Below are 22469 nucleotides of genomic sequence, written 5' to 3'. Positions count from 1 at the left end.
TTAAGAAAACTATTCTGGAAAATATTTGAGTAACATTCTGCTGTAGGAAGGTCAAGAACCGAAATAAGGTTTTGAGATATTTGAAGAAGTGCATTTTGGATTCTATACTAACAATAGCAAAATGTTGGAATTAGACGTTCATTTTCAGCGGAAACGATTTTAAAAACTTCTACAAAAAGCTAAAGTACAATAGATGACAAAAAAAAAAAAAAAAAAAAAAAAAAAAAGATGATGATTGGAAAAAAAAGACGAAAAAGAAACATGAAAATTTTAAAGATACTGTCCTTTACCTTCCCACGGCAGTATTATACTGTCCTGCACTGAAACAAAAGTATTTTAATACTTTGCTAATCATCTTCTGAGCTGGTACTGAAGAATAACACAAAGAACTAGCGGACATTTACGTTACATATGTTCTGGAATTTACGATAGCTTATTTATGCAAAAAAATGATTTTCAAGTTCAAAACTCTATGTTGAGGAACTAATACAGAAACAAAGTTAATGTAGAAAATGATTTTTGGCTGTATTTGACCAACTGGCGATTGGGACGAAACATAAATTTACTTTGCAAACAAAAAGAAGCCAAACGTTTTCACTAATTATTTTTGGGACTTTTTTAAATTTATGTCTGATTTAAAAATGCAAAAAAAAAAAAAAAAAAAAAAAATTGTTCATTTTTACCTAATTTAACTTACTGAATAAAGCCTAAGCGTTTTTTCTTGGGGGGGGGAGGGATACACGTAGTTAATACCTCAAAAAGAGTGCGTATGTTGTGAAAATGGGGGTTGCGAAATGGTTATAGGGTCTATTATAGGGTTTATCATTAGTCTAAATGCGCTTTTCGTTGCTGTTTAATTTAGAAACAATGTAAAAGAACATGTTGGTTCATAATTGGACAGTAGTATTGACATTAAACAGTACGTTAACTCATCATACACTTCAAGGAACGCATTTAATTAGATATAAATCAAATAACAATGTGTCAGGGATTGAAAATACATGGTTTTTGTGAAAAAATATAACATACATTGAAACATTAAGATTATTGTTATATTGTAGTATGTCATAATAACATATTTCCTTAATATTAATTTTGTTACATATTTTGTAATTTATTGATTTACTATAAGAGTGTACTTATGTTGAAAATAAAAAAACTTTGCTCTTGTGCTTTGTAGTAAGTTACCGCCCAAAGCCAGGGCTAAGGCAAAAGTACTTAAAATACACCGCCAGCTCAGTTATTCCATCCGATGACTGCAATTTCGTGCTTATTAGCACTCATCACCCGGCATAGGAATTACCTGAGCTGGAGGCGAAAAATCTCTTAAGGGAGCCAAGAGGGCCAAACAAACTGGTAGCTAATATAGAATTAGCTCAGACCAGATGAGAGACCGCAGCAATGGTGCGGATCATTCAACTCAAAGATTGATGGCAAAGCGTGGTATTTTGTAGTAAGTTACCGCCAAAAGCCAGGGCTAAGGCAAAAGTACTTAAAATACACCGCCAGCTCAGTTATTCCATCCAAGGACTGCAGTTTCGTGCTTATTAGCACTCATCAATGCCGGGCTGATGACTGAGCTGGGGGTGTATTTTAAGTACTTTGCTCTTGTAGCTTTGAAAATATGTATTTTACTTTTTCTAAACGCTTTTATTGAAGCATTTTAAACTATAGGTTATTTTTACTTTTTCTATTGGTGCTCAAGTGTTATTTCACCCATCAATGCCTTTTAGAAAATACATGATCAGAAAAATAAATGATTTTTTAACTTTTTTTGGCACACTATCAGCCAGCCATCTTTTAGTTGAAATGTCTTTTGAAATGTCTCACAAAAGCGCACAGTTTTGTAGTATTTTGGTCTTTTGCCCAGACTGTTGTGAATGCAGTTTTACATAAAACAAGACTGATTGCTTCTCATAAAAGATATGTGTCGCAAATAATAAATCCGTCCCGTTATGCTCTCTCTTCTCGCGGTTTCAAATAGAAAAATATGCTATGTAATACTTTACCGACTTTCACATCCTTATAGGAAGCCTGTGTGATGTGCTTTTTACATATTTTAACTTGTTTTCTTCTTATAACGAACCTGATTATGGTGCAGAACCAAACTATTTTTTTCCATATATTTTCGAATGTATCCTTCATGTTTAGGCTTAAGTCCCAAAATTATAGGTTTTAATATTGATATTTTGTCTGTTCAAGCTTTGGAATTGTTCGGAGCACTGCTTTAAAGGTCTAAACTCTTACGAAAAGTTTATTAATGAATGGAGTTACGTAATCGATAACAGAAAATCTCTAATTTTAAATATTAACTGATTTCAGTTATCCGTTAAATTGTTTTTTCGCAATAAGTGACTTCTGCGTGAACGCTGACCTGCACAATCTAATATTGCTGATATCAGTTTACATTAGAAAAAATTTAGAAAAAAATATACTACAAAAGCTTAAAAATCTTTCAGTGAATTTTAATCTTAACAGACCATTAAGCTCATATCTATATGTATAAAAGTACTTCATTAAGTATCTTTTCCATCTGTTGAATGAAAATTTGTTATAAAAAATTAGTTAGTTATTCATTTGATGATATACCTCTTGGTTATTGAAATACATTGTAAAAAAATCAGCTAGTCTTAGACATAAACAAGATAAGTCAACACTATGTTCATCATGCGATCATAGAAAAGGTTAAAATTGTGTGTGGGTGTGTATGAGTGTGTTTTTCTTTTTAAGTCAAAGTACACTTTTGATGATTTTATAAATTAATACTAAGGTATGAAGGTTCGAACTGTGGAAGTTGAATGATTTGAATACGTAATTATTGAAATTTTTCATTCTGATTTAAAGCACTTAAAATACCCATTATTGGTACATTTAGTTTAATACCAAAGAATAAATGTTTGCAGCATAATATTTAGTTTTTTAGCCTATGCACAGAAAAATATTGTCAAAAAAATATTGCAGTATTTTCTTTCTCTGTTCTATAGTCTGGATAATGTTTTGGAAAATTTGTAACGATTTGAATTTTAAATCCTAAAATATCTGTTTTGCAAACCATGCAAGCTGACAACCATAACCTTGTGTGACTCTAATGTGTCTTAATAAAAACACCGAAATGCTAATAACGCAAATTATGGCCTTATTGGCCTATCATTTAATTTTCTAGGGTTATAAAATCACACCAGAAAAGGACGGTAGACAGCGATTCTCTATTCCATTTGAATCCTTTTACTGTATAAGTAAGGCTTTCTAGAACAATTAACAACTTTTTTATACTAGTAAACTACAGTGCACCTTGAACAAACAATATTTACTGTACGCAATTTTGGCAAGAATATTTTGTAATAACTGGTGCTGCACTATTGCTTGTTGATAACAAACTGCTTTATCATAGCGCTTTATCATGAGTTAGGTTTTTTGAGGACGATAAAACCACGATCTAGCAAATGTTTTCTATCCTAAATACAAAAATGGGAAGTTTGGACTTATTGGTCTGCATTGTCTTATTTGACAAATCCACTTTATATATTTATGCACAAAAAATCTTTCCTCTTTTTAAAAGTTCCCAAAGGTTGGGAGCATTGCTGGAAATAGGTTTAAGGTTTTTTTTTCTTTTTTAGCTTAAGAACGCGATAATAATCTTAATTGAAAAGACTTACTAGAGTTTATCAAAAAGTCGGTTTGCGTCTGAAGCGTTTGAATTAAACGGCCCATTCACAAGTTTTACTAAGGGGTTGTTCGCAAATAATGCCATAATGTTTTTAAACTCATTTACCCCCCCCCCCTCCTCCTCTGCTTTGCACCAAGGTGTCATGTTTCAACTTACCCACACACACCCTCATCTCTGTAAAAATGGTGTCTATTTTTAATAAATATATTGTTTAAAAATAATGTGTGATATCACACCTCTTGTTACCCTCTCTCTTCCCCTTATCAAAATTTCATGTAACTCCCCACAGTTTGTTAAAACTATTTAAGTACTGTTAACGCGTTAAAAAACAAAATGACAGTAGCAAGCTCGAACACGATTTGCAGTATAGTTCAGAATCTGAAGGGGGGTTTTGAGCATGCTAGGAGACCTGACGCAAAATTATTTCTGATTAATGTCACAGGCATTATAGTGATTATGAAACCTTATGTCGTCGCCCCCCTGGGTGGTCGACAACCCCGGCGGAGAGGGGAAAGCAGTGGGGGGGGAGCCGTTTGCTAAAACACTCATAACTCGCGAACTATTTGAAATAAAACACTGAAAATAGTGCAGGGTGGCGACAGATCAGGGAAATCAGGGAGATCAGGGAAAAGTCAGGGAACTTTATTAATCAGGGAAAAGTCAGGGAAATATCAGGGAATTTTGAAAAAATAACAAAAAATCAGGAAAAATTTATTTTATGAAGAAAATTTTTTTTTTTTTTTTGCTTTACAAAATTAAGTACTCTAATTTCCTACGCATTTTCCGCCAATTATCTGTTCAAAAAAAAAGTAAAATTAATGACGTGTGATTATACACTGCCGCATTATTTGTGCATCTTTTTTCCTCAACGTCAAAGTATTAAATCTTACTTATTAACCACAGGATGGACTTCCTAAGATTGGTTCTGTGTCTGTTAGGTTTATTTTCCCTAGCTTGAAATTTCCTTTTACGCTTTCAATGCTACGTAAAATAAACAACCATACATGCAAAGAGGAAGCCTTCATTAATGCATTAGCTTCTTTGCTTTATTCCATTGTCTTGAAGTAATTAGCGTACTGTAATCACGATCTCAAGAAGAAATCTTTGGTTTTTCAATTAATACTATAAAAACTTAAAAGTTATCACTTCTTTGCATTTTCAATTTAATTGCTAAAATTGAACTTTGAATTAAAAAAACTTTGTTTTTTGCCGTCATACTATTTGTTGTCACCGCAGAATATAACGGTTTTCTTTTCTTCAGATTTAAGTGATTCTTTAATTTTATAACCAAGTTGTATTCTTTTATATGTTTTGAAATTAACTAATTGCTTTTTTTTTCTTGCATTTCAAAGTTGTTTGTTACAAAAGCAATCTAAGATTTTTTTTCGTTACATACTGAAATAATTTTAAATAGAGTTAACTTGTGTACTTAAGTAAATATTTTTTTTCTTTTTTTTGTTAAAATGCTGTATTCATTTATTAAAACTTATGTTCTTGATTAGAGAAAAGCTCCCTATGAATGGATGTCAAATGGTTTCATCTGTTTTGCATAAATATGTCAATTACTTAAGAATAACTACATTACTTCTATTGTTTCACTATTACTTGTGATTCTTACAACAATTATTATACTGTTTGAAAACTTAGTTCAAAATAATTTTAATTACTTTTTAGTTCTTAAATACACATATGTTTTTAAGAGTAATTTTAATAGTTTCTTAAAATTCTTATGCTAAGTGGTTTCTAGAAGTGAAGTAATTTTTTTTTTAAATTTTCTATAATCTTTCCATTTTAGAAAAATTTAATATACTGTTTTGTAGGTCCCAACCCCCCCCCCCAAAAAAAAAAAATTGACTTGATACATTTTTTTAACCATTTTATTAAAAAAGTAACATCTTTTGAAAATATATCTTTAGTTCAACAACTTTACACAACTTAAAACGTTAAAAATACTGCATTTTATACAAATATACAATGAATTTCAAGTAGAGCAAAGAAAGAAAACCATTATCATTGGTAACGTAAATCAGGGAAATTTGGTGAACTTAATCAGGGAAATCAGGGAAAAGTCAGGGAACTTTTTTTCACAGTTCCTGTCGCCACCCTGTAGTGGCAATCGATGCACCAAAACAAGGACTTCATAAAAGCTAAATATGACTATGATCATATCTTTGTTAGTTTCTGAGTAAAATTCAATTTTCCACAAACAAGCAAAAATTTTGAATAAAATACGCATTTTTTTTTTCAAATTATCAAAGTTATTTAACTGTTTAGGGAACCAATAAAATCTGAGATATCATTATCCACTTTGTTTAAAATTATTTAATTATTATCAAAGCGTTGAAAAGTGAAATAAAAGCAAGCTCAAAAAGCATTTAAGGTAATTCACAAAAAAAAAAAAAAATATGGAATACACCTCGGAAGACTCGACATAAACCAAAGAAAATTTTGTGGCCCTCCTGTTTTGGCAGTTTTATTTCGTAATATTATCAAAACAATGTCCCAGTTAAGTAATTACTTAATTATTTAACCTTGAACGCATTATAGCTGCTTAGTATGAGTCACAATTGCACTTTAAAAAAAATTAAAACATGCAAGTTTGCAAGTACGAAGTAATTACGGAAAGGATAAACTATCAGGATAACCCTTTTGCGGATTTTACACCTGAGTTATGAAACATAGTGAGCGAGGTTATTGCCACATAAGCAGCATCAAAATTTCAGTGGAACGTTAAAGGAAATGTGAATAGTCTCTTATCCAGAGAAGTCCTGCAATGGCAATGTTTTCAATAGCGACTGCAAAACAGCAAAAGAAAAACAAAAAAAACATTTAACCTGGGAAACGTTAGCTCAAAAATGATGTTAGTACATCTAAAAATCATTTCCATACAATAAGCCCAATGCTAGGTTAGGTTCATCAGAATGGTTCACTGAAGCAAAGCGAGAGGTCCGATTTCGTGAATGTAATTGAAAATGATACTTCTTGCAACAAAACTCTAGAAGAAGTACCCTATTTTAAGAACAAAGTTCAAGTTATCGATGGAATGACTGGTCCATAATGTCCCAAACACTACTTTCAAATGCAGCAAAGATTTTGCAGGTCTCCAAATAAAAAATAATTAAATTTTCTCTCCAATAGTCAAACTACACGAGTGGACCTTAAACACGATCGGTACATCTCATTGTCGTTTTCATAACTTGAAAACCAGAAGTTCAGGAAAGTGGATTAGGTGAACTAATTAAATTTAAAACCTTAAAGATTACTAAAAAAGTTTAAGCGTATAGTAAACTATCATCCCTACTCAAAGTTGTTTTCTTAATCGAAATAATATTCCAATAATGCCAATAAATGCACATACTTAATAAAAATTTGCTTCTAATTTAATGCTAGTTGCTACGTAATTAAGAATAATCGCTCTTGTTAAAAAAGAAATACAATGACCAATATACCGATTATGAATTCGTAATAAATACATATTAATAATATCTAGATCATATTTTCAACACTCTCATAAGTCAAGACTTTCAATTCATTATTCCTTTGAAAATGCGAAAATAGAGCTTTTGACATCTCTCCCTTTTTTCTCCCTATTTCTGCTCTATCGAAGAATGAAAGATAAATCGGTGGCAATTCCTACGAGCTCTCATGTTTGTGGCCTCCTCTTTTGGCCAAGTTCCAAGATTTTTTTTCTTTCATTATAAAGAAAGAAGGATTATCAGTCCAGAATTGAACTGTAATGTTTTTTATATTTTTGTTATTTATAATGCTCTTTCCTTTTTTTTTTTTTTTTTTTCACGTAAACTAACAAGCCAATGCTGATTTTATGAAATATGAGAAATGAAAACAGTGCTTAGATCACATTTTAATCATATTTTCCAAAAGCATACATTCCGATTGGGAGAATTATTTTCCTTCGATTTTTAATAATAATAAACTTTTAGGAGGTTTTAAATTTAAAATTACGTTTCATTACCTTTACGCATCTTCTATATTTTATTACAGTAAATTATCTTGAATGCGTAGGGTACGGTAACCGTAACAGACAAGGGTCCAGTAACAGACAGTCATAAGTTGGGATTTAAATAACAAGCTTTTTAAGCGGGTAAAACTGATGTTGCTATGGCTCATGAATACGATTCAGATATCTAGTGTTATCAAAATGAATTTTATGAGCCAGTTGGTAATTTCAAGGCAGTGGTGGAAGAATATGAACAGCCATCACGAGGTCAGCTGGTGTTTCATGTTCATTTGAATTTAATAAGGCTTAAGTTCTTTAAAAAAAGACCTTTTGCTCGTTTTGAAGATATAAGGGGAATTTTGTCTTTTTCTCATGCTTTCCTCAACCTTTCCTCATCCTGTCTAACTCATTCTTTTAGCCTGTTTGTTAATCATCGTATTTTTCCGGTGTCTGTTACTAGGGGTCTAACCTTTTTTTTTTTTTTTTTTTTTGAAATTATGCAAATAAAAATAGAGTGAAATAATTCAAAGGATCCAGAAGCAGCCAAACGTTCGATGAGATGTAGTTGCATGAAAGAAAAATAGTTTAAACAGTCTGAATACATTAAAATGATCAGATGATTAAGCTAACCTAAGAGCGATGACTCAAGCATGTCTGTAACTGATGCCGTTACCCATAAATAAATTTAAAACAAAATCATCAGAACGATTTTGAACGTTTTTTCTTTTTTTTTTTTTTTTTTTTCAAACTTTCAGAACGTAACGACGATGGTTTTTGTGTAAAGGTAATGAATAAACGGTGATGTTTTTATGAGTAACGAAAACAGTGTTTAAGTCAGATTTTAGTTACGTTTCTCAAAAAATATACATTCCATTTATTAGCATTATTTTCGTTCCATTATCGATAATTATAATTTCTTAGGAATTTTAACATTAAAATCTCATTTAGAATTACACACTGTGCTATATTTTATTATTGCAAATTTGCTTGTAGAAGACGGATACAAATTTAAAACCAAGTCATTTTGTAAGAATTTGTAAAATTTCTGAATTTTGCAGCAATATATTTTTTATTTATTCTTTCTTATATTTTCGTTTTAATAGAAAACTAACAAACAAACATTGATATTTTATGAGTAATGAAAAATGGTTTGTTCCGATTTTAGTCACGTTTTCCAAAAATACACATTTAATTTGTTAACATTATTTTCCCTCTATGATTGATAACAATATCTCCTTTTTGTTTTTATCTTTCATACAGTAACATGTTGTCTTCAATATATATGTAACAGTTTTGCATTAGTTTTTCGTTTAACTGTTTTAAACACATGTTTTATTTAGTTCGAATGAGTCCAAAATCCCTCAAACATTTCCTTCCTGCACTTGTTTCTTTAAGTAAAAGTAATATTCCATCATTGGATAGTTGGTTAAAATTTAAAAGAAAACATATAGTACAACGAAAGTGAGCTACTTTGAAGCAATTCCATTTAGTTCAACTACTTTGCAGTAAACCATTTTTAAAATGTCAATAAAAACTTCACCTTGATTTTAAGCCATTAAGAACTGAAATAGAATCCAAAACTTGTTGGGAAATAAAAGAATTTCCAATATCCAAAAACTCTTTAGAAATTTTCAATGACGTTAAATATATAAAATCCATTAAAGGATCAGGCGGTGTAACTAGATAAATATGAAACTTTTACTGGATATTTTCAAAGGAGATTTTTCAGAGTAAACTATCGTCGCCAATTGAGTATCTACAAATCTTATCTTCTTTTCCCGCTTACCGGAATGGCATTCATTCTTTATTTTATTTAGAAAATCTATATTGTAATATTAATAAAAAACTGAAAACAATACGATCACAACATAAAAACTTCTTAGAATATTTTTAGTTGCTAAATGAACTCATGGTACTGTATATATTGCCATTTGAAAAAGAAACCAAGAAACAAATTTAAAAAAAAGTAGAAGAATGACAGAGTAATGCCAAAAAGACCATTTGAAAGAAAACAGTACCTAAAAGGATTAGGAATAAGGATTAATTCTGCATTACAATATGCATTGAATTACACAAATATCCGTACAACATTAGACGATAATTAAAGTCATCTTTTTGCTAAAATTCATCATCAGAATGTTATCAGAACCTAAAAGTCTTTTAAACCTGCTGAATATCTACCCCCTTTCCTAATTTCAATGGTGCTATCTATACTACAACGCTGCATCCTTCGTTCTCTCGTGGTCACTCTTGGTACTTTTTTGATCAGTCCGATAAGTCGGATTAATTCACCATGATTCACAGATAATCTGCATCTTTTAAAACATTTGCAAACATCATGTTCGATTAATACCAGTTAAATAATTAGGTAAAATACTAAAATGTTCTTTTCCTAATTTTGTATTTTTATAGTACTTTATACAATCTATTTCTTCGTACTTTAAAACCGAAACCAAAATAACAAAAGAAAGTTTTTTAGAAACGAATATAATTGTTTGTAAGTGGTTATTCAGTTTGATAAATTTATTTTAAAAACCACGATATGAGACTTTTATTACATTATTCTTTCAAATTCGTGTATACTTTTTCTTCAGTAATAAAACTATCAAGTATGTTTACGTACTTGCATGTAGTTTATGGATAATACAGCAAAAATATTAAATCATTAATTTACTAATGATGCAAAATATATTTATTCCGAAACTATGTACTTAAGTTTCTCCATGCATAAACCACGACTTTTCTCTGAAAGGCAAGCTTTTTTATTGCATTTATATAGAAATGCCTCATAATATGAGTTCACATAAAAGACTATTTTATGCATATGCATTGCTTTGACTCTTAGATCTGAAAAGAGCTGAAAAACATCACCATGAATATAGATCAGCTATAAAACTACACTCCAAAAGCGAGGTACCGTGTGCAATCGCTTGCAAATGCAAATTGTCACAATCAACGTAAAACGGGACGAGTAAATATATAAAAAGTATTTGGAGGATGGGGCTGGAAAGGAACATTAAATTGCCGATCACTTCGCTCCGAAAAACATTAGGACTAATGTGGTCTATCAATTGCGTCTGTTGCATTTCCGCTGTTTTCTGTGTTTTACTAATGCCCCCTCGAGGCTGCCGTTTGTTTCTCGATTGCGGATTCTTTTGGAGTTCGAATTTAGATTGATGGCGAAGATGTTTGCATTTCCCAGAGCTCTAAAGTCCGGGATACATTCAGAGAGTTTCTTGTGGAACCAACAAAAAAGGTGGAAGTTACTGTATTTTATTACTCTGCAATAGAATGAGTAAAAATAGATTTTGCTTTTGTTTTTTATTATTCTTCTTCGCTTCCGCAAATCAATGTGAAATGAAAAAGTATTTTTACTTCACAAAGTATCAATTATCATGTATTAGATGTTGTTTGAGATATCACTACGCAAGAGATATTTTCAATTTGTAACAATGCGAAATGAAAAAGTATTTTTACTTCACAAAGTATTAATTATCATGTATTAAGTAGATGTTGTTTGAGATATCACTACACAAGACATAATTTCAGTTTGTAACAATGTGAAATGAAAAATTATTTTTACTTCACAAAGTAATAATTATCATGTATTAAGTAGTTGTTGTTTGAGATATCACTACACAAGACATATTTTCAGTTTGTAACAACGTGAAATGAAAAAGTATTTTTATTAATTATCATGTATTAAGTAGATGTTGTTTGAGATATACAAGAAATATTTTCAATTTGTAATCCCTAATTTTAGAATGATGATTCAGTTTAACTTAAACGCATTTATTCTTCTAAACTTCATGTTATTCACAGGCATAGGTTAAAAAAAAAAGGAAAACAAGCAAAGGGTAAAAAACAGGACTGTGAAGTCGAAGTCGAACAGTCAGAGTCGGACTGATTTTTAGTTCAAGGAGTCGGAGTTGGGAGTCGGGAGTTGAAGATTCAAAATTTCAAGAGTTTGAGTCGGAGTCGTTCATTTTCCCCGAAAATCCCACACTCTGCCATTATTTGCAAAGTCAGATTCGGAGTCGGACTGATTGTGGGGTAAATTAGTCGGGGTCGATGACTCTAAAATTCCTAGAGTCAAAGTCAAAGCCGGAGTCAGTCATTCTTCTTTTGACTCTGCACCCCAGGTAACAACCCATCTATTGTAAAATTGTGTTTCTGAACAAAAATTGTCCCTTGTTTCTTGTAAATACAAACAATGTCAAATGATAAATATGTATGAAAAAGAAAAAAAATAATAAATAGCATCATTATTTTCATTAATTTTTACCGTTTAAATTTAGTATAACTTCGTTTCATTAGCAAACAAACAGGACTTCGTTTGATTGATGAATTCGGAGACACATATTCGCCGGACTAATTTCAGCGAGGAGAAGATTTTTTTCTCCTAATTCATTTCATTCAGTATGCAGTATTAGTACATCAAGAACTGTTCGCGATAAAGTTTGGGATCCTAAACAGCATATAAGAGGAATTCTCTTTTCGTGGTAGCTTTGATTTAATGCCAAATTTGAAATGCAGTTAAGCAAATGTAAAAAAAAAGGTCTCAAAATAATTAATACTAGCTACATTGCCCTTTTTTGCCTGGTCCAAATTGAAAATAAAAATTGTGTCAAGTTACGTATATTTAACAATCTGGCTTAAATTAATAAATAAAAAAAAACATCATACAAAATTTCTCTCCCAAGCAATGACAACAGATATTAAAATACTTTCAAGAAACTAAATCGAGAAAGATGGATTTAAAAAGCGTAACCATGGAAACACGAAATAAAATAAGTTTAAGGAATTAAAATGCGAAAGAAAATTGTTAACAATTTGAATGGAAACCAGATTTTTTGAACTTGATTTAAAAAGGCTTGTAACTTTTTTTCCTTTCGAGATAGAAGCTTAGAGTTTCGACCATAGGTCGAGGTGGATGTGGAGTAAAAAATATCGCTTTTTCCAATGGTGTCAAAAATGAAAAGTATGGGACAATTCTTTCCCTTTTTATTGATAGATTTAATGAAGAAAGTAGTGCCTAAATTTCAGCTAAGCCTAAAAAATTCGAGCTAAAAGCGCAAATAAACTCCCGCCGTAATTATGTTAGAGCATTGAAAAATTGTGTAAAACGCGAAGAACTTTACCCTTTCGAACGGTAAGTAATATTAATAAGTGCAAGTACTATTTCACCCCCATATTTGGAAATTTAAGTGAAAATTGGATCTAAATTGGAATGAAAAAAGAACTACTCATCAAATTATTTTCGAACCGGTCTGCAAGCCTTTCCAGTTCTAAAAAGAACAAACTGAAAATTTCAGTGAAATCGGCCGGGTAGTTCTCGAGTTTTGCGCGTTTAAACAAACAGACGCTTTTTGGAGATTTCATTTTTACTATGTAGAGATTTTATCTTATATAATTAATATTAAAAGTATGTATCTATGTATGTACCTAGTATGAACCTATGCATCTATGTCCAAGTTTCGTCTCCCGAACGACAGTGAACTGACCGTCGAACCAGGTATCGATGGGTTCGTAATCTTTCCGTCTTTATGTCTGGCTATTTAACATAATCCTCCAATAATAATTAGCGGATATATCAATTAAAAACTGTAAAACAGTTAATTATGACACTTAGATTTCTACATGAAATCCTTATTTTTCGAAGGCTTTCCTTTATTCAAATTATTATTCAGTGCTTCATCTCAACTTTCCAACACAATGCTTTTATTAAAATTTATAGCATGAAAAAAATCATTGAGACGAAAGATCTGTTGCCATTTTTTGTCTCGAATATAAGCAAATAAAATTCTGGGTTTTGTTTTAAAGGCTTCAACTGCAATCGGGGGATTTAAAATGTTTACTTTTTGGTTATTTTTCCGAAATCTGCAGCAAAATTGTACTGATTTTTTTCTTTTTTTTTTCTTCAAGCCTGATTGTTGAGTAAGCGTAACTTGACATAATTTTATTTTCGAGGTGGATCGTGCAAAGCCGGGTGACATAGCTAGTTTAAGTAATTACGTTATGCAGTGTGTTACGAGCTACTTGCTACCACAAAGCGTTGAATATCAAAATAAAGTTTCCTAGTTTAACATATTAAGCTAGGCACACTCATTACTAGCTTGTTATTACCAACAAATTAGAACGTATTTGCTCTAATTTGACTAATTAAGCACATCCAGTCACACTCACTATCAGAAAATGTCAGACTGGCACATAGTTTCAGAGACTTTCATTAGAATAACAGTTCATTAAAAAAACTTAATAAATTTTTTACTAATTTCCTATAATTTACATTGCTTTATAAAGAAAAATAGTAAACTAGTGACAGACACAAAAATCACTAAACTGACATCCTCTTTGTTTTTTTAAACTTTGAACAAAGAAACCGATAAGTCATATATTTCCGAAGTTAGAGTGTACTAACATATAATTTAATAACTATATATCTATTGTATAAGGTAATAGCAAAGCACAATGGAATCCAGGTTGCTTACAAAAAGTTACATAAGCTTATGTGCTATTAAAATATCAGATAATAAACAGCCTCATTTCTTTCTTCTGTTTTTTTTTTCTTCTTCTTTTCTGTTATTTTATTTTATTTTCTTGATTTATATATTGATTATAAGTCGCATTTTTGTCGGAGTAAAAGAGCACTAACAGTTCATCGAATTACTTCATACATGTTGTATTAAGTAATAGTACATAACATAATTTGCGTCACATTTCTTTGAAAAAGTATTTATAAATATATGTATTATTATAATACGAAGCATTAAATAGATTCCATCATTTGTTTATTTATTTCCTTGTGACTTTTAGCAAAGACTAGCTGAGTTGCCCGGCTTTGTCCGGTCTACTTTAAAAACAAAAATTTTGTCAAGTGACGTATATTCAACAATCAGGCATAAATAAAAGAAAAAAAAAACCATCATGCAAAATTTCCTTTCCAAACAATGACGACAGAGATTAAAATACTTTTACAAAATGAAAACAAAATGAGATAGATGGATTTAAAAAGCGTAACCACGGAAACACAAAATAAAATAAGTTTAAGAATTGAAATGAGAAAGATGGAAATAAACATTGGATTCAAAAAGTGTTACCATGGAAACACAAAATAAAATAGTTAAAAACTTGAATAGAGAACAGATTTTTGAACCTTATTTAATTGGCTTGTAACTTTTTTCTAATGGAGATAGAGGGTTAAACCTTCGACCACAGGTCGAGTTAGATCTGGAGTAAAAAAAGCAGCTCTTTTGAAAATGGTGTCAAAAAAAAAAAAAAAACTGTGGGACAATTCCTTCGCTTTTTATTAATAGATTTATTGAAGAAAGTAGTGCTTATATTTCAGCTAAGCCTAAACAAATTCGAGCTAAAAATGCAAATAACTCCCGTCGTAAGTTAGAGCATTGAAACAAATTGCGTAGAAAGCGAGAAATTCTATTCTTTCCAACAATATGTAATATTAATATATGCAAGTAATTTTTTACTCCTATATTCGGGAAATTACGTAAAGAGTCGGCCTAAATTGGAATAAAAAAAGAACTATTCATCGAATTATTTTCGAACTGGCCTGCAAACCTTCTCAGAGCTTAAAGGAACAAATTGTGAAAATTTCAGCAAAATCGGCCGGGTAGTTCTCTAGTTTTGCGAGTTCAAACACACAGACGCTTTTTAGAGATTTCATTTTGTACTATGTAGAGAAGAGATAGTGATTAGTCACATATGGGTAGGCCCGTTTAGTTCAAGATTCTCGCGTTCACTGGGGGCCAGTGACTTACTACGGAGTTGTGTATCTAGTTATACTATAATCGGCTGCGGCTGCAAACTTTTTTGACATTAGAGAAGTGTGCTGACACCAAGTGGAGGAAGTAGTTCTCAGCGTGGGGTCCGAAATTTTGGTGAAATTTTGCACGTTGCTTTGAAAATTCGGATGAGTTTTTTAAACCTACGCACATGCAACCGTTTTTCTTTATCATATGTAATCGTTAAATACTTCATTTTAACGAGTGAAGTAGCGCGGAGTATTATATCAAACTGAATCGAACGCGCCAGCCAGGAGCAGCTCACAAACAGTTAGCAATCTCCTCTAACTTGCCAAGCAGGTAGCTAGGAAGTGCGGCGGTTTATTTTCTTCCACGCTTCGTGTCGTCGTTGCCAAGAAACTTTGCAAAGAAGAATAGATCTATGCACTAAACAGACATCTTCATTTCAAGCTTTTGTTTAGTGACCAAGCAAAGAAACTCTTCGTATTATTACAGATTCGAGAAATCTATGAAGGTTGAAATCAAAATGATATTACCATTAGTATTGATTTTGTACCTTGAATAACTAGCTTTTTATTTATTTATTTATTATTTTTTAAGAGAAAAAATCGCCTTTGCAAAATGTATCAAGCATTATTAGAACACGATTTTGTGTCTTAAATAGTTAAGAATTTAGTATCCTGAATAGTTTAACGTTTTAATTCAAACAGTGCTTAAAATGTCCCTTCTTAAATATATTACATAATATCATAAAACAATTAGTGATACGTTGTTTAAAGAATAGTAAATTTAAACCCATGTACTATGAAAATACGAGGCAATAAACAGCGATCCTTATTTTAGAATTTTGTTTAGTGAGTAAACAGATACAGTGAAACCTGTGTTTAACGATATTGTCTATAACGATAACCTTTCTATAACAATTTTTTTGGCCCTAGCAAAATGTCGCCATGAATAATCAAACTGTCTAAAACGATAACCTGTCTATTACGATATTTTTTTAGGTTCCAACAGTATCGTTGTAGACAGGTTTTACTGTATACTTCCTGCTCTTCTAACAGTTCCGTGAAAATAATCAAGGGTAAAATCATTTTTGCATCTTGAATAATTTAGCATTTTAATTTAAAAAGAACGCTAACTGCTCCTTCTGAAATGTATTAAGTAATATTATAACACAATGAATGCCACGTTGCTTAGAGAATGGTAAATTTAAACCTATGTAATGAGACACTAAACAGACATCCTTATTTCGAACTTTTATGCAGTGACTAAAAACAAAGAGCTTTTTTGCACTGTAACACTTCCGTGAAGATTAAAAATGGTAGAATTATTTTTGCTTCTGGAGTAACTTATCATTTTAATTTAAAAAAAGTGCACAAACTGTCCCATCTCAAGTGTATTTAGTATTATCATACCACAATTAGTGTCACGTTGCTTCAAGAGTAGGAAATTTAAACCTATGCACGATCAAAATACGTGGCACTAAACATACATCCTAATAATAGACTTATTTAGTGACTAAACAAAGACACTTCTTGTACTGTAACACTTCCATGAAAATAATCAAGGGTAAAATAATTTTTGCATCCTGAATAATTTAGCATTTTAATTTCAAAAGTACACAAAATGTCCCTTGGTGAATGTGTTAAGCAATATCATACACCAATTAGTGTCGCGTTGATTCAAGAAAAATATCCATAAACCTATGTACTAAAATAAGAGAGACACTAAACAGACATCCTTATTTCTGAATTATTTAGTAACTAAACAAAGACACTTCTTGTACTTCCGTGAAAATAATCAAGGGCAAAATCATTTTTGCATCTTGAATAATTTAGCATTTTAATTTAAAAAGTGCACAAACTGCCCCTTTTTAAACTAGAATGCTTATTTTGTGACACCCAATTTATTATTCTCTTCAAAAAGCGAAAATTGGGTCTTTCGTGCCGGCATTTTTTCTTTCACTTTTCTTGAAGTATGTGAGATAAATTATAGACAGTTTCTTGGGAGGTTTCATGTTTTGACCTCTTTTGGCTTTCTTCCAAATGGAGACGCTCTTTGTATGTAAAGTGAATAAGAACATGACTCAATGTTAAAATTATGGAAAGTTTTAATGTTTTGGATGCTTTTGTTTATAAATGTGTTGTTATTTTCGGCAAATAATTTTTTTAGTTATTTAGTACATATTGAACGTTGCTGATGGTTTTAAAAACATGCAGGGTTATAAAATGATCCAATTTTCTTTCTGTAACGGTGGGTCAAAATTAACTGTCATTTTATTCAGGGGAAAATTTCACTAGCCATACGCGGCAACATTTGTATAAAGTATTATTTGTTTTTTTAATATTTTAGATTTGTAAAATCGTTTCATGAATACATAACATTTAGGACCTTAAAGATTACCATTGACAGTAAATATTATTACAGAATTGAAGAATTTTCAGTTTATTTAAACATTTTTGATTATATAAACAGGAACACGACATGTTTATTTTATCTACCTTATTCATTCTTCATTATATAAAGAGAAATACATGTTTGTTTTATCTATCTAATCCATTCTTGATTATATAAATGTAAAACGACATGTTTATTAGGGTGGTTTAAAAATACATGTAAAAAAAAAGTTTCTCCTAGATACCGGGACACCCCTCAATATTTTTAGACTTGTGGGTAGCAATATACTAGAAAAATTTTAGCTTCCTATTTCAACTGAAAGAGGGTGCTCAACCCCCCAATCAAACTTCAATAGTATGGGGAGGGGGGTTAAAAATACATCGAACTGAAAAAAACAATGCTACATATTATAGCATACACTAGAAATATGCACATACATTGCAATAAAACAATTATTTACAAAAAAAAAAAAACAGCTAGGAAATTAAATATTTTCCAATTTGTAGCATTTTCCATGATACGGCTAATGTTAAATGAAGGGGTCATTGAGCACCCTCTTAAAATTTGAGTAAAAAGCTAACACTTTTACAGCATAATACTATTAGTAAGTGTAAAAAAAAAATAGGGGTGTCCTGGACTCTAGCTGAAAAAAAGTCTTTTTGAACCACCCTAATGTTTATGTTATTTACCTTATGCATTCTTTATATTAATTGAAATAAAAAATTGATTTTGAAAGTTGATGGTTTGCTTAAATTTAAGTTTAAATTTATTACAAGTCTATATTCCTTTTTTTTTTTTTTCAAATCTTTTTTTTGCTATGGTGATATATTTTTCATGAATTATTAGATTTCAGCCGTTTATTTTTGTACAAAATATACTTTTTATACTGTCATGCAGAAATTAGTTTATGATAAAAATAAATAAATTATTCTTTTGTGAATAAAAAATAACCTAAAAGGGTGGGTAAAGAACATATCATATGGGTCAATAGTGTGCTTTTTTTGCGTTATTTATTCTTTTTATTCATATTTTGCACATTTCTTAAGAAAATAATTGTTCATATGATGCAATTCCACGGGTGATTAACTAACATTTTTGAAGCAAAACTGATGGAGATAAGCCTTGAAATCAAGTAATGATCATCCTTTCCACTTCGAGGCAACAAAAAATTTACTTTTGACTTGTGGCAACAGCGTAAAAGTAGAATAGGTTTTTGTTTATTACGATGAAGGTGACATGAAAAGAATTTGGCCATTTTTATTGAAAGAAGTTTAATTAGATAGATGTAAATAAAGTGTAAATTATCTCAAATAAATGTGTTTTTTAATATAAGCTTTTTCTTTCAAGAACGTCATGAACTTTTTTATTACTGCGTAGACAATTTGGCTCACAAAGTTAAGAACGTGTTACGAGACGGTAACAAAAACCATAAGCATCTTGTCACTTTCTACACAAAATTTACATTTTTTTTTTAAATTATTTTTCCCTCGTTTGTTGTTCTTTTTAAGCTAATTTTAAAGATGCAGTCAAATTCTCAAAATTGTGCTTGCGTGATTTTTAAAAAAAATAATAAAATATGGTAGCTGACTGAACTGTTGAATTAATGTCAGTCAGTTACCGTGGTTTTAACTATTTTATACTATTATACTATTTAAAAAAAACACCCAATAATATTTTCCGAAACCGATTACATCATAAAAATGTCAGTCAGTTACTAGTGAAGTTGCCCTATACTGTTCCTGCTAATCTTTATACAACACATACATTTCTAATACTTATGTCTTTTTTCGAGTGCTTCGAAGAGATTTATTTCTAAATGAAAGGCTTTGAGATTAAAATCGATGTCTTCTTGTCAAACTCGCTGAACGATTCGAATCTATCTTCAATATCGGTTTCATTCGCAGGTGGTACAAGAAGGATGGTGTTCGACTAGCTCCTGTCAGTGCCCGACCGGGTGTCATTCTTCTCAGTGGATCTCTCTACTTTCAACAAGTCAGTGTCAGAGACTCGGGAACATATGTGTGTGTTGTGAATAACAGTGCTGGAGAAAAAAGAATGGAAAGTTCTCTAACAGTTACGGGTAATTTTTTTTTTTCACTAAAATTGAGATACGTTGTTACATTGTATCGTTATGATTTTTGTTTCAAAAACTTGGATTGCTTTAAGCTTTAGAAAAAAAAAACTCGGTTTTTAAAAGTTTGCCAAGTGTTTGAATTCTAAGTTTTTTCTTTTTTTTTTCAATCAGCTAGTTAAAATGTTTAATTTCTATAACCGTAAGTGATACGTTTAGAAAAAAAATGCCGCTTTTTAATAATTGATATATGTGATACGTGGATATTTCATTTTTTACTAGAAATGTTAAAGTCAAATCGGTGGATTATGCGAGCTATTTCTCGCTGCAGGGCTGATATTTACAGCAACAGACAACATTTGGCGTTCTATTTACACTATGTTTAGATGGGTAGCAAAGTATAAAAACAATGATGTGAAACAATATCGTTTGTGCAAACACCAAATTTATAGTATAGTTCTGGCAAACCTAACCTGGCTGCGTCTTAATTCTGTGATTAGGATCAGCGTAGCTTTCGCAATGCTTTCAGATAAGGTTTTAACTACAGAGAAAAAAAGTTAACTGCTGTAAAAATATTTTCACATCCAACTAAGCTGTTGTTACAAGTGAATATACGAAAAAACAAAAGTTATTAATTTTCACTCAAGACAAGTTTACATACTGACGCACGTTGAATTTAAACGCAGTTTCAATGCGTTAATAATGCGTTAGATCCATTAATGCTGACCATTGATGGCACACATTGATGGACCATTGATGGCTAAGTAATCGAAGAATATCGCATATTATTAAAATACCAAGCGATGTATTTAATGCGCGCTAAGTCTGATTGCGCTGCGCTAGAAAACAACATTTCTAATTATTGCGGGAAAGTTGAGTTGAAACTGTGCTGAAATTAACACACATTGCACGTGAGTATTCTTATAGATCGATCGCTTTGTATGTCGCTTATGTTGGTTACGTTTAACCATTGCTAATGTGGTTGTTTCCATCAGTCAAAAGTACTACTTTTAGTCACAGAAATTGATAGAAGGAGAAAAGAAAAAAAAGCATGGAGCGAGGAAAATCTTTTATTTCCAAAACGTCTATTTTTTTTAAAACGTCCAATTTTTCAAATAACGTGTGGTCTTTATGACGTCACAAGTGATGAACTTTGGCGCGCAGACCACTGGCGCGCTATGTGTTTACGCTTGCTGTCTACCGCATTTCCAGATTACGATAATTCAGAAAGAAATTAAATGTTTTGTTCTACGATTGATATCAACCATATTGTTACCAGTACATGTGAGTAAAGAAGCGAGTTAAATATTGCACTCTGCGCTAATGGCATCAGTGTATGGCATTTCATCAATTGTAATGTCATGTGCAGAAACGTAAAAAAAGAAATTGAATCTCCGCACCGGTTAAAACATTTTTTTTTAATATTTAACTTTGTCAAATTATTTAAATATGGTCAAACTTTATGTTTTTAAGCATGCTCTTTTTGAAACAAAATAATTTTAAAATTTCGCAAACGACCCCATTCTAACTCTGTACATCTGGTGAGCAGACCCTTTAAATCTTACCTACCAATCAACATCGGTGTGCTAACGAAAAATATTTACTTAAATGAGGTATTTTAATTCAAGAATTTCTTACTACGAACCAAATGAATAAAGATAAAAGAAAAATTTGAACAAAAAGGGTTCTTTTTTTTAATTTTATTTAATTCCTCAATGTTCATTTGACATGAAATATGTATCTACATACTTTATTTGCAGCACCATTATCTGCCCACTTACATCCGAAGCGAATCCTTGTGGACGCTGAGAAGCCAGTTACTCTCAAATGCAACATCTCGGGATTCCCCGTCGATTCAGTCACGTGGATGAAAGACACTCGTATGCTGGCCGACAATTCCGGTCGTGTGAGAATGCTGACCAGGGACATCATCCACATCAACTCTGTAGGAAGAGAAGACAGAGGAGTGTACCAGTGTTTCGTGAGGAACGCTGATGATTCAGCCCAGGCGTCAGCGGAGCTTGTTTTGGGAGGTGAATATATGGTGTTTCTTTAAATTGCTGTATTGATAACGCATAATTAACAAACATTTCAGATTAATAAATAGGTATAAATAATTTTTATTATTATCTCATTGAATGTTTATCCGTCTTAATACACATCTGGGAGTGAACTTTTAGTATCGTTCGTTTTTCAGGAGAAGGCACTTCGCCGCACCCCTTCGAACGCAGAGTTCCATTTTACATGGGGGTGATCGCTAAGCAATCCACGCTCTTCTAAAGGAGACAACCAGACAGCCTTCTCTTGGGTGTGCATTTTAATGTGCAAAAAAGTCTTAGTGTCTTTTACATCATTTGCCTCACTTGTCTGTTGTCATTTTAATTATGTTTACATTTTAAAAACTGCTGCTTTTACAACAAAATGCTATGATCCGAATATACCTCCTGCTGAAAACTGCGAAATAGAATAATCGAATACCACGTGACGAGGGAGGAGTCAAGTGCCTCCTTGTGAAAAATAGACAATAGTTCTGGAAAGATCTAAACGATGTTTGTACTCACACCAGGCGCTATCTTATTTTTATTCTTTCATAGACGCAATTTGAACATCTCA

General features: G+C 31.4%; 1 protein-coding gene across 1 annotated transcript in view; it reads left to right on the top strand.

Moving 5' to 3' along the window:
• The window catches only part of LOC129223373 (cell adhesion molecule Dscam2-like), a 280334-nt gene that overhangs the window by 170404 nt on the left and 87461 nt on the right, over positions 1 to 22469 (top strand). The window contains 2 exon segments of the mRNA XM_054857953.1: positions 19690 to 19865; positions 21617 to 21889. Coding sequence (XP_054713928.1) covers positions 19690 to 19865; positions 21617 to 21889 — 449 coding nt within the window.

The sequence above is a fragment of the Uloborus diversus genome, chromosome 5 (assembly GCF_026930045.1).
Source record: "Uloborus diversus isolate 005 chromosome 5, Udiv.v.3.1, whole genome shotgun sequence".
NCBI lineage: Eukaryota > Metazoa > Arthropoda > Arachnida > Araneae > Uloboridae > Uloborus > Uloborus diversus.
The sequence above is the reverse complement of the archived record's forward strand: the minus strand, read 5'-3'. Positions and strand labels throughout refer to the sequence as shown.